The sequence below is a fragment of the Phragmites australis genome, chromosome 12, assembly GCF_958298935.1.
Source record: "Phragmites australis chromosome 12, lpPhrAust1.1, whole genome shotgun sequence".
Taxonomy (NCBI): Eukaryota; Viridiplantae; Streptophyta; class Magnoliopsida; order Poales; family Poaceae; genus Phragmites; species Phragmites australis.
This window is the reverse complement of record NC_084932.1, coordinates 5,541,083-5,552,748: the sequence shown is the minus strand read 5'-3', so window position 1 is coordinate 5,552,748 and position 11,666 is coordinate 5,541,083. Positions and strand designations below refer to the sequence as shown.

Below are 11,666 nucleotides of genomic sequence, written 5' to 3'. Positions count from 1 at the left end.
AGAAGAAGCTACCCCCTTCTCCTCCTAATCTCTGGGCTCCTCCTCCCCCTTGTCCTTTACCTCCTTGGCTCCTTGCCGCCGGCACTATGAAACGGCAGATCTTGCCACGGCATGACCTCGACTCCTCCACCTCTATGGCTCAACCACTTCCTCAGCTCCTCCATCTCCATGGCGTGACCACAGCGTGGCCACGGCAGTGGATCTAGAGGCGACGTGGCCACAACAGTGGATCTGGAGGCGCCACCATCCTCCTCGGCTCCTCCATCTCCTCCCCTCCCCTCGAGGTATGTTGCCCACCCCCCCCCCCCCCATTGATATGTGATTGTGTGCTCCACCGTGTGTGCTGGCCATCGAGCTATTGTGTAGGCGCTGAGATATCTCCGGTCTGGCCATAGCGTCGTCGAATTGCCTTCGTGATGTGGCCGTTGAAGTGGATGTGCTCCGATCTGCCTTCCTGTCATGACTGTCAAAGTGGGAGGTGCAGAGAGAGAGCAGCACGGGAGGGCGACGGTGCGGCGAGGGAGGGCGACAACACTGCGAGGGAGGGTGACGGTGTGGGAGGGCAATAGGCCAACGACGAGGCAGTTGTGCCATCATGCGACCGCGCGGAGAAGACGAGCCGGTCAAGTTTTGAGTTTCCCCACCCGGTCTCGGGTCCAAACTCATATATACTAATCCAAACTGATTGTCAAAAGTTATAAAGTTTGAATTTTGAAATATACATGTGCGCCTTACATTCGTGGACGTTCGTGGACGGAGGGAGTACATTGCAATTAAGCAGTTAATATATATTGTTACTACATTGGCTCAATTCTAAACTCTTTACCTTCAATATTGATTGGCTCCCGATCCTGTCACGTCTTCATAACATCTTTGGTACGGATGAATGATGCTTTCCCAATAGATAGGCCATTACAACATATACGCCACACACTGGACAGGTCACCGGGAGGTACATGACCCCCAAAAAGACAGCCGTAAAAATAACAATTCCTTGTACAGGGGTGAAACTCGTAGTATGTTGCACTGTGCGCGTTTGTGTGTGATGTAGTGTCTCTTCCCTCCGATTCTGGCCGGGTTTGTAATCAGTTTAACTTTGCTTCCCATCTAAATTAATTGAGGCAAAACTCCTGCCATTTACCGCAAAAAAACAATAACAAAACCTACAATCTCCATCATCTAGCTCACTCAGTTGTCGCAATGCTGCAGCACTACGTGCTCTGAAACGTCGGCTACGGCTGGGTTAATCATCTGGCCTCGACTTCCGTGGGCCGCCACGTCGTCTTCCTGGCGCAGAGCAGTGCCTGGTTGCGCTTGGAGACGGTCATCCTGACCTCCCACTGCAGCGACCTCACCACGCGCTGCACCTCGTCGACCGTCTCCTTGTCGTCGCGCACGATGAGCTTGCCATTCGGCCGCAGCACCCGGTCCACCTCCACGATCACCGGCAACACCTTGCACCTGCCAGATCAAACAGAAGAGTCGTGCCCATGTCCGCTTAGACGATTAAGTAGTAAATCGTATCGGAGGTGGTACTGGTTTGTACCTGGGTTTGAGCTTGGAGAAGAGCTGGTCGGCATGGAGGAGGTCGTAGGACCTCGGGTAGGTGCTGAAGGACTCGCACCAGTCGTGGTAGATCCCGAACAGGCCGCGCTCGTAGATCACCGGCAGCGTGTCCGGCGAGTCGATCGTCACCACGTTCATGACCCACACGTTCATCTCCCGCAGCGCCGCCGCGAACCCTCCGTAGACGGCTCTCATGTCCATGACGTTCCTGACGGTCTTCCAGTCGATGCCCATGCCGGTGAGGTACGAGCTCCCGACCACCTTCTTCCAGTGCTCGAGATCCGCCGCAAAGTCGTCGGGGGCCGGCTTGCCGTACACACCCACTTGGCTTCTGTCTAGCCAGTAAGGGGCCTTGCCCACCCTCTCCGGCCACAGCTCCGGCCACCGTGAGCCTCGCAGCGATGGATCGTCAGGCACCCGGTGCATGCACGCACGCAGTGTTATGTTCCTGCAGCACGCGCACACCAAGCTTAAGCTGATGAGGAAGTGGTGCGACATTGCCAAGCATCGAGCTGGTGAGGAAATGGTGCAATAGGGTTCTTACCATGCTGCGTTGGGATCGTCTGAGGGTTCGCACAACGACGGCTCCTTCTGCCTCCTCTTCTCGTAGCAGCCGTTGTTCTCCGGCTTCCGGAAGATGATGAGGCCGACCTGGTCGACGGTGTCCTTGGTCTTCCCCACCACCTCCCAGCACATCGCCTTCGTCAGCTTCACCATTTCTGCACGACCCACGACCAACGTTGTCAATGATCATGCCAGCATTGGCGCCCATGCCTTGCAAGAAAGAAATGACGCAAGAGCTGGAGAGCTGACCGTCCCAGATCTCGACATCTTCCGGAAGCTTCTGGTAGACCGGCGTAGCCGACCAGACAAAGAAGCCGCCAGGGCGGAGGAGGCGGTTGAGCTCGAGGAGAAGCATGCCGCCCTCGATGTGCCAGGGCACGCGGCAGCGTGCGCAGTGGACGACGTCGAAGACGTTGCCGGGGAAGGGGAGGCGGCGCGTGCCCATCACGGCGGAGATGGCCGGGATGCCGCGCTCCAGCGCGAACTGCACCTGTGCCTCGTGCTCGTCCTTGGGCGCCAGCGACATGGTGAGCGTGTCTCGGTCGAACAGGTAGCCGCCGAAGCTGGCCACGCCGCAGCCGACGTCGAGCACCACGCGGCTGCGCCGCCCCCACGCCACCTCTGGAAGCGCCTCCTGGATCAGGTCTATGTAGTGCAGCGCGCCGTGCTTGAACTGCGTGCCGCCGCCGGGGAACGTCAGGTGCTCGCCGGAGACCTTCACCCAATTCTGGTGCCCCTTGTACGCCGCCAGCTTCGTGTGCGGCACGTTGTGGTACCAGATCTTGTCGCGGCTGTGCGGCCACCGGATCGGATCCCGGTACTCCGGCGGAGCCGGGACCAGGCACGTCGGCGGCTCGGCAGGGCAGTGCCGCTCCCGGTGCTCGTAGTGCTTCGTCGTTCGGAGCTTCTTGATGGCCGCCTCGTTGTCCAGACACGGGATGTAGTCTGTGCCGGCGCTAGAGTTGCACAGTTTCCACGCGAACGACGCGGCGCCGGCATCCTCCGCAGCCTTCTTCTTGCCTTTCTTTCCCTTCTCGGCGCGCTTCTTCTTCTCCTTGGTGGACTCCGCTGCCTGCGTCGTGAACGACCCGTTCTGCGCGGCGCGCTCCGTCAGCAGCTCAGCCTGAACGTTCGGCAGCGCCTCCGCCGCCGGCAGCTGCTGCTCACCGCCGTCTTGTTTCTTCTCCTCTTCGGAAGTAGTCGTAGTTGCAGTGGCAGTGGTGTCAGTTTCAGACAACGCCGCCTCCTCTTTGTTGTCAGTGGCGGTGGTCGCCGCCACCGCTTCAGCCAATGGCTTCACCGTCAACGCGGCTGCTTCGGCCTGAGCACTCTCGTCCGAGATGAGAGTCTTGTTGCCGTCGTCCTTCACCAGGTCAACGCCATCCATCTTGCCGTTCTCGTCGTCGAACGTCTGGTTCTTGATCCCGTCGCCGACGACCACGGAGCCGCTCTCCTTCGCGCCGGTCGCCGCTGCCGTCTCCTCGGCGTTCTTGTCCTGGCTGATCGCATCCTTCAAGTCAATCGACGTCTGCTCAGCGTTCTTGTCCTGACCGCCGGTCCCCTTCTCGTCAGTCCCCGCCGAGGTTGACTCCTCGACGCTCTTCCCCTGAACCGCGGCACCGTCCGTCTCCCCGACCCCCGGCTTCACGAGGTCCCCGCCCTCCGTCGTGCCGTTCTCGTCATCGAACGACTGGTTCTTGGACGACGCCTTGCCACCGTCGCCTTCCGCACCGCCCTTGACGTCGCCGGCGGGCTTTGCGGGGTTCTCGACGACCTCGGCTCCCTCGGCGGCGGCTGTCGTCGTCTCCGCGACGACGTTGGCGCTGTCCTGCTTGACGGTGTTGGTGGCGTCGATGGAACTGTCCTCCTCCTTGACGTCGGCCTTGACCTTCTCCGACGACGCCGACATGGCCGCCGGGACGGTCTCCGGCGAGGACATCATCCACAGGCCAACGAAGCAGAGCGCCACGAATAAAACGAAGGTCGCCGTCGAGCAGAACGGCGACCGCTGCCTCTGGTTTCGATCGAACAAGGCCATTCTCTCTTTCGATCAGTTCATGCAACTCGATCTAAAAATATTTTCTTCTGCAGATTCATCAAGTAATAGGCAATTAGTGTGCATTGAGAATTTGAGGAATAAATCAACAAATCCAAGATCACACAATTTTTTTTCCTTTTCCAATATCAGCATAATTTTGTATTAAAACAAGACAAGAGATCGAAGCAAGGAATCCAAACGTCGATAATTACCTCGAAGAGTGGCGTTGATTGGTTCTTGGAGTGGACAGACAATATAAACAGCTCTCGATCTCTGCCTCGTTAACTTTGATCAATCTCCCAACAACAAGCATCCATCCACCTCCATTGATCCTCATTCTTCCATGGTTTTGGATCCTTCGGAAGGAGAGTATGCATGCGTGTTTTTAAGGGCGCCATGGATGGCAAGTTTGGACGAAGGGAAGAGAGCGTTAAGCGGGGTGAACACACAGGCCACTGCCCGGCTTTGTTGCGCCATGCAAAGACAAGGAAGAAGACCAACCCACTATATGTTTGGGGCGAAAATGCTTGGGTTTTAGGGGCTTTTTTCAGTTTCTGAATCTGTATTCTACCTCTGAAAGCCGAAGTTGAACAAGTAACCCGATTCTAGAGTCTGTTCTCATTATACAAAAATCCACCTTAGAATACACAATCTAGAGTTGCCTTCAATCATTGCTGTCAGCAGCGACACTCCAAGGCACTTATCCCACTCAATTTTGGAACAGGAGGGAGTAATCGAATATTCAGTTCCCACACTGGGTACAATGCAAAATGTACTTTTTACAGATTAGTAGGCCTATTTCGGAGCCCAACTCTCAAATGCAGTCACCCGCTTTAGATGTTTTTTCAATAAAGGAAAATGTTCCGGCCTCTGAATCGTGAGATGCAGAGAGCCTAATATAATATTACATCGTTACAGCTCAAGATCGAACCATCAAGGAAATAAAATATCAGGTCACACAATATTTGAAATATAGGCTATTACTAAACCGTCATTCATCCTTGACACTATTCTAATCGTGCAAGCTCACGCTTCACACTATTCTAATCTCTCCTTATGTGTTTGAACACCACCTTGGGTATTCTCGCCGCGGACTCCATTGCCTCCTGAATGATGAAGCTTGACGCTGATCTTAGCGCCTCTGGTTTATAGAGGGATCGAACCATCGTCACGGAATCTGATTCCAAGACAACTTGTGTTGGCGTCCACTCAGCAGAAAGTATGCATGCTTTGGTTACTGTCGGCACATTACAAGTGTGCATCGCCTCGTTTGTTTCTTTTTCTTTTTCCCACGAAAAATTCACTCTTCTCCATTCCACAAAGATACGACAGTATACACACGAGCAAAGTAGGGATATGTGCACATAAATGGAATTATCAGAGATACCACAGACGTCCTTTCCATTCTGCACACTGAATTAACTGACGGATCACTGTTATATATGTCCTTTCTTACGTCAAATTCAATAACTCACATCCGAAAATCCGGTAATATATGCATCATACACTGGTGTGACACACGCATGGCACGCACTGGAAACGTCTTGCATTTGACAGCATGAATGTATACTCTGCACCCGATGAACATGAACAAAGGCTGCACTGAACTCAAAGAGCCTAACGCTTCTCCCTTGGGAACCCAAGGAGTGCAAGGATCAGGGCGATGAAGCTGCCGTTGATCAGGCCCCTCAGGATCTTCTGCTTCTCCTGCGTGTACGGCGGGTACCTGGCGGTCGCTTCGCCGCCGAAGCCGCGGATCAGGACCGCCTTCTTGTGGCTGAAGCAGTCGAAGCTGAATTTCCCGTGGTAGGAGCCCATCCCACTGTCGCCGACCCCGCCGAACGGCAAATGCGGGTTGGTGAGCTGCGTTGAAGAAATGGAAGCAACTTAGATACCGCAAATGTAATCTTCGTATTAGTTCAGTTCAGAGCATAGCAGGACTTACATGTAGCGCGATATCGTTTACAAGCATTCCTCCTGCAGGGACGTTTGCCACAAACTCGTCTTGCAGCTTCTTGTTCTTGGTGAAAAGATAGGCTGCAAGCGGCTTAGTCTTGGAGTTGATGAAATCGATGCTTTCTTCGATCTTTTCAACCTATAAACACAATTCCGAAACAGAATGAAATGGTAAGATTGCACCAACAACGCCAGCTTAATATTAAATTTAATGCAGCCTTTTCGAATATAACATGAACAAGGTCACGCAGATATGTAGCATGAATTTTTTGCCCCTTAAGCCAACATGTCAAACACCAACTTTGTAAGTCAAGATCACTTCTGATTGCATTGTAAATAAATATTAGGGAGACCTTGTTTTACCAGTCAATTATTGCTTCATCAATTATTAGTACACTTCTATTGTGTTTATGAACATATGATCCCCCTTGTTCTGTGCACTTCATAGATAGGTTTTGAATCCTACTACTGATGCCAATGTTATCAAAGAACAACACGGGTATCCAAGCAGAAATTCTATCAACAACTGCAAGTACAGTGGATTTGGTTTATTGTTGTAAACACAAATTGCTCTTGCACTAAATCATGGTACAAGAGTGTCCCCCCCCCCCCCCTATCTGAAGAAAGTTGTTAGAGAACTCAGAAAATGTGTGACATAATTACAGGTACTATTAATAAAGCTTCCCTTTTCCAAAAATAATTACAGATACTGGATGGAGGCAGAGAAAATTACTGACCGTCACGATAGGGAGGAGGGGGCCGAATATTTCCCCAGTCATAAGGGCTGTATCAAGAGGAACATCTAACAATACCGTAGGAGCAATTTTTCTGCAATGCAAGAAACATATGTTAACAATAGATCAAACAACTTTCACTACCTCAATAGTAGCTGCAAAATCATTGGAAGTAAAAGTAGCTTCATAATGATAATAAAAATCCTCACAGTTGCTTCTCATCTGTCTCTCCACCGTAGACAATCTTGTCAGCAACTTTCTTATCTTCTATCAAATTTGTCAATCTGTGGAAATGATTAGAATTCACAATACGAGATAAGTCTGCTGATTGCAGAGGATCCTTTCCATAGAACCTTTCCAGAACTCGTTTCAAAGAGTCCACCTGTCAAAGGTTTATTTTATGGATCAGAAAATACAAGTAAAGTTGGTGCAAGAAATTCTGTCTGTAATGCTCATGGTAATATGTACCAGCTCTGGAGCGAATGACTTCGTCGTTATGATGTAATCTGGAGCAATACATGCTTGGCCATTGTTACACCCCCATTTACCAACAGCAATCCTCTTAACAGCAACCTACAAAGAAAAGATCGGTTAGGAAAAACTAAAAAGCAACTGCTACTTTCTATAAGAACCTGACAATCTACAAAGAGATGGGTTTACATGAAGATCAATGTCAGAATCAACAATAACAGGGCATTTTCCACCGAGCTCCAAAGCCACCGGGGTTAGATGCTTTGCAGCTGCCGCCATTACTATGCGTCCTACAGTTCCACTGCCTGTAAATTTGTTGGAACATATACATGTCAGAATATTAACCTATATGCATAACATATAGTCATACATGACAGGAAAGCAATGAAAAATTCAGTACAAGAACTTTCCGACAAGCTAGGCAAAATAACTATGCATTAACATATTAGAAGAATCAAAAGTACAAAGAACTTCACCTGTGTAAAATATCTTGTCCCATTTTTGTTCCAAGAGTACAGTTGTTTCCAGAACGCCTCCTTCCACAACTTTTATACAGGAGTTATCAACATACTCAGGTAGAAGTTTTGCGAACAATGATGAAGTGGTTGGAGCAATTTCTGAAGGCTTCAGAACAACAGCATTTCCAGCTGCGATTGCTCCAATGACTGGGTCGATAGAGAGCACTATAATGAAGGTGAAGTAATTAGTTACTGTCTTTTAAACAGTCAATAATCAGGCTAACATGCCAAATATATTTTCTTCAGAACACACAGAAAAGAATGGCACTATCAGATTTTGCTACAATTGGTCCAGCTGTAGAGGTCAGAAGCATCCAAGCAAAATAGATCAGGTTCCAGGATGCTACATATCCTTGGAAGTCGCTGTGTGTTGGCTTGTTGCACAAAAGTCTAATATCATGAATAAAGGTCAAAGTATCCGTTCTTCTAGAGGAATTGTGTTGAAACATGAACTCCAAAAGATCAGATGTTTGACTAAAAGCAAGTTAAGAATTGTGACATGCGCGTGCAAGAAAGTAGTACGCAAAGCTTGCTTCGTTGAGAAGGAAAAATAACCAATCCTCGATCAGGGGGAGCAGGAAAATCCATGGCATAAGCTTCCATATCCATCACGCAACAAACCGACTAATAACTACCGTACCCTGAAAAACCTATCGTATACGGTCCCGTTGAGGTGCTATTTAACTGCATTGCAGATATCTGTCAAGGCGCGCATGTGTAATCATGTGTAAGCATCTACAGAAGTACATCATCAACTTACAGAAAGGGTAGTTCCACGCCGAGATGATGAGCACGACGCCAAGGGGCTCCGATACGATTTGCGCAGTGGATGGGAATGTAGTTATGGCAGAAGGTACCTGGACATGGGTTCTCAAGGCTTAGTACTGGATCAGCAAAACAGTGGCCTTTACGAAGGGGAATAAGCATCTCTGGAAGCTGGACTTGCTGACGGAAATACCTTCTCAGGCTTCGCCCAGTTCTTCAGCCCCTTGAGCGCAAATTTGCAGGCGGACTTCGCAAGTGATATCTGCGTCATGAACAGACAGGTGGAGTACCATGTGGTTATCAGCTACTAGCTCAGGGTGAAATTAATCTTGAAGTCACGAGTGAAAGCAATATCTCAGCTTTCACTTGTGTTGCTAATAGCGCTAGGACCAATTCACACGCAAGAACATAGGAAACGGACCAAAAACACCCAATTTTCCCAAAACACTGCCGAGAGAACCACAAAAAAGGGATCGAATCGAAACAGCGGCCCTGTCACTAACATCATAACCCAATCCAACTCCAATGAGGGAAATCGCATCACAAACCAAGGGTTTACTGATCCATCAAACATGAGCAACAAAGGTCAAACTAAGAATTCCAATCCAATCCATGCGGAAGAGCATAAACCCCGCATGTACGAAGCGCCGAATCGACGTCAAGAAATCCAAAAGGGAGAAGCATAGTAGGAAAAATCCAATCTTTGCAAGACCCCGTGGTGCATAAAAACCCAATCTTCTCCCCGCGAACAGAAATCAGTAGAAATCACTGGCGAAAGAAGCACAGAGCAATCCTCCCCGCACAGCAACGAGCAGACGAGATGGGATGCGCGCGCGCGTGCACGCAGAGCAGGGTACCTCGTGGAGGTATGACTCCATGTGTGTCTTGGCGAGGTCGGCGTGGAGCGCGTCGCTGATGTCGGCCTCCTTCTCCTCGATCATCCTGACGAGCGCCCGCAGCTGCGCCGCCCGCCACTCCGCCGGCCGCGTCCGCCCCGCCGCGAAGCTCGCCCGCAGCTCCCGCGCCACCCCCTCCGCCATCCCTCCCTCTTCTTCTCGCGCCCGGCAATGGAGACAGCAGCAGAGCAAGCAAGAAACAGAGGGACGCACGCAGGGAGGAAGGAGCCGGTGGGGGTAGGGGAGAAGGATGAGGCTGCGTATATATGCACCGGATTGCCCGATTGATTGGACTGTTTGGTTTGAAAAAAATTCTTGCACCAGAGAGAACCAAATCTCTTGTTGATTCAGAGATAGGAATTCAGAGGGAGAAACAAGATTAAAAAAATTAATTTTTTCCCTCTAGCGATGGGCGATGAGATCTGTTTGGACTCTAGGATATTTGTCGCGATTTTAGTAGTGAGGGAGACGGACTCCCGGAAGATGGAGTGAACGCAGGACAACCTCTCTCTCTCCCGGTTTGGATGGACTTGTACGTTATCTTCAATGATTTTGAGGGGGAAAAAAGAAGATAATGGATGGACTTTTACGGAATGGAAAAGGACTTCGTTTCTCTGGGATGTGGATAGGATGGCAACGGGCGACATATGCACGGGGAATTGCTCTCTTTTACCCATCCTTGTTTAGCTATTCTCGAGAAGTTTTCTCTCGTTCTTATCAGATGGATGATTTTGTAGGGACTGAGACTCTAACGAGATGTAGAATTGAATTATAGTTAGTTATTTTTATATATTTATCATGTCTTTTTAGCATAAATAAATAATTTAGTGTTATGTAAGAAGATAAATTAATACTAGATGGGTTAGTATTACAGATTAGACAAAAATATAAGAATTGTTTACACAATGATAATATATTATACATGTATATATTAAAAATATATATATACATATCATTCTAGTATGAGTTTACGGGACTAAAATTTTCATATACCCATCCCTAATAGAGAAATGAGCTGTTGCTTGTGATCCTTTGGGCGGACTCAACTCGATCAACATACGTTATATGCTAAGAATATCTGATGCACGCGCTGCACAAGTACAGCCATGTCAGAACCAAAAATAAAAAATAACACAGAATTAGTATAGTATATTTAGGAGCAGAGTTCATCTAAACTCGATTTGTTTCGTCAGTCGCAGTCTGCAGCGATGATGATCGCTTGGATAGTTTCAACCGTGCCGCTAGATTTGAATTAGTAATGCCAGTCGTGTTTCGTCGTTGATCGAGAGGAATCTACGTGACTCATTAGGGGCATATTATCGCTGCAGATAATACAAGTATTTTTCAAGGCAATCATGTTTATAATTTTCCTATTCTGGAACTAAATATTTTTAAAAAAATTGATGGTAGAATTCTAGAGAGGGATGGCACCGGAATTAAATGCGTTGTAGTAAATGAAGCCCCTGGAACTGCAACGAGTATAGACAGGCCGTTTGTCTGCTGCGGATATTACAGCTTGCTTCGACGGCAGATTCGTTTGCATCAATGAACTCACCCCCCCCCCCCCCGCCTGACACGTGTCTCTCTGTCCACATCGTCACGTCCGCAGCGCAGCAGGAGCAGTTGGACAGGAACCAATCCGCTTCTCGGATTTGAACGCTGGATCCCCTCTCGTGGTGGTGACGTGGCCAGAGTGGGCCCCGCTCCCAAAGGCTTCCTTCCCACGTGTGCGTCATGTGTCGACGGAATCTCTTGTTTTTTTTTTCCCGAGCCCGAGCCGGAGCCGGCCCCACATGTAAGGGAATCTCTGGCAGCTTGGCCCGATGCTGTCACGGGCGGGCCCCAACGGCTTCCTCACTATTTTTTCCGTTTTGACCATTTTTACAAATTATTTTGTAAAATGAACCGACGGTAAAACTATTTTCAGTTTTGACCCTCTGACTCCGTACTTAGAGGCTCTGACACGGATGTTAGCTATGTTTGTGTCAATAGTAATGGCGCGGATGATGCTGACGAGATCTAACGTGACCCATGCTCCACGCCAAAAACTCTAGCACGATCCTTTAATATCTCGCGCCACAAGCTCTGGCGCGGACCCCATACACATAAAGCCCCGCACGGATCCGTCCCCCTTCTATTCTCCACGGTCTTCTCCTTC

General features: G+C 49.5%; 2 protein-coding genes across 2 annotated transcripts; both read right to left on the bottom strand.

The window, feature by feature from the left end:
- Window positions 1–1,247: 1,247 nt before the first annotated feature.
- On the bottom strand, window positions 1,248–5,422 carry LOC133886235 (probable methyltransferase PMT26). Its single transcript, XM_062325975.1, has 5 exons — window positions 4,381–5,422; window positions 2,380–4,215; window positions 2,111–2,285; window positions 1,547–2,014; window positions 1,248–1,461 (listed from the first exon to the last, which is right to left on the bottom strand). Exons 2-5 carry the CDS (start codon window positions 4,166–4,168, stop codon window positions 1,248–1,250), a joined length of 2,646 nt encoding a protein of 881 aa, XP_062181959.1. The 5' UTR covers window positions 4,169–4,215; window positions 4,381–5,422.
- Window positions 5,423–5,555: 133 nt separating this feature from the next.
- LOC133886236 (aldehyde dehydrogenase family 3 member H1-like) lies at window positions 5,556–10,041 on the bottom strand. Its single transcript, XM_062325976.1, has 10 exons — window positions 9,470–10,041; window positions 8,806–8,874; window positions 8,608–8,704; window positions 7,806–8,012; window positions 7,519–7,634; window positions 7,327–7,431; window positions 7,068–7,240; window positions 6,862–6,952; window positions 6,114–6,263; window positions 5,556–6,031 (listed from the first exon to the last, which is right to left on the bottom strand). Exons 1-10 carry the CDS (start codon window positions 9,650–9,652, stop codon window positions 5,786–5,788), a joined length of 1,437 nt encoding a protein of 478 aa, XP_062181960.1. The 5' UTR covers window positions 9,653–10,041; the 3' UTR covers window positions 5,556–5,785.
- Window positions 10,042–11,666: the final 1,625 nt, after the last annotated feature.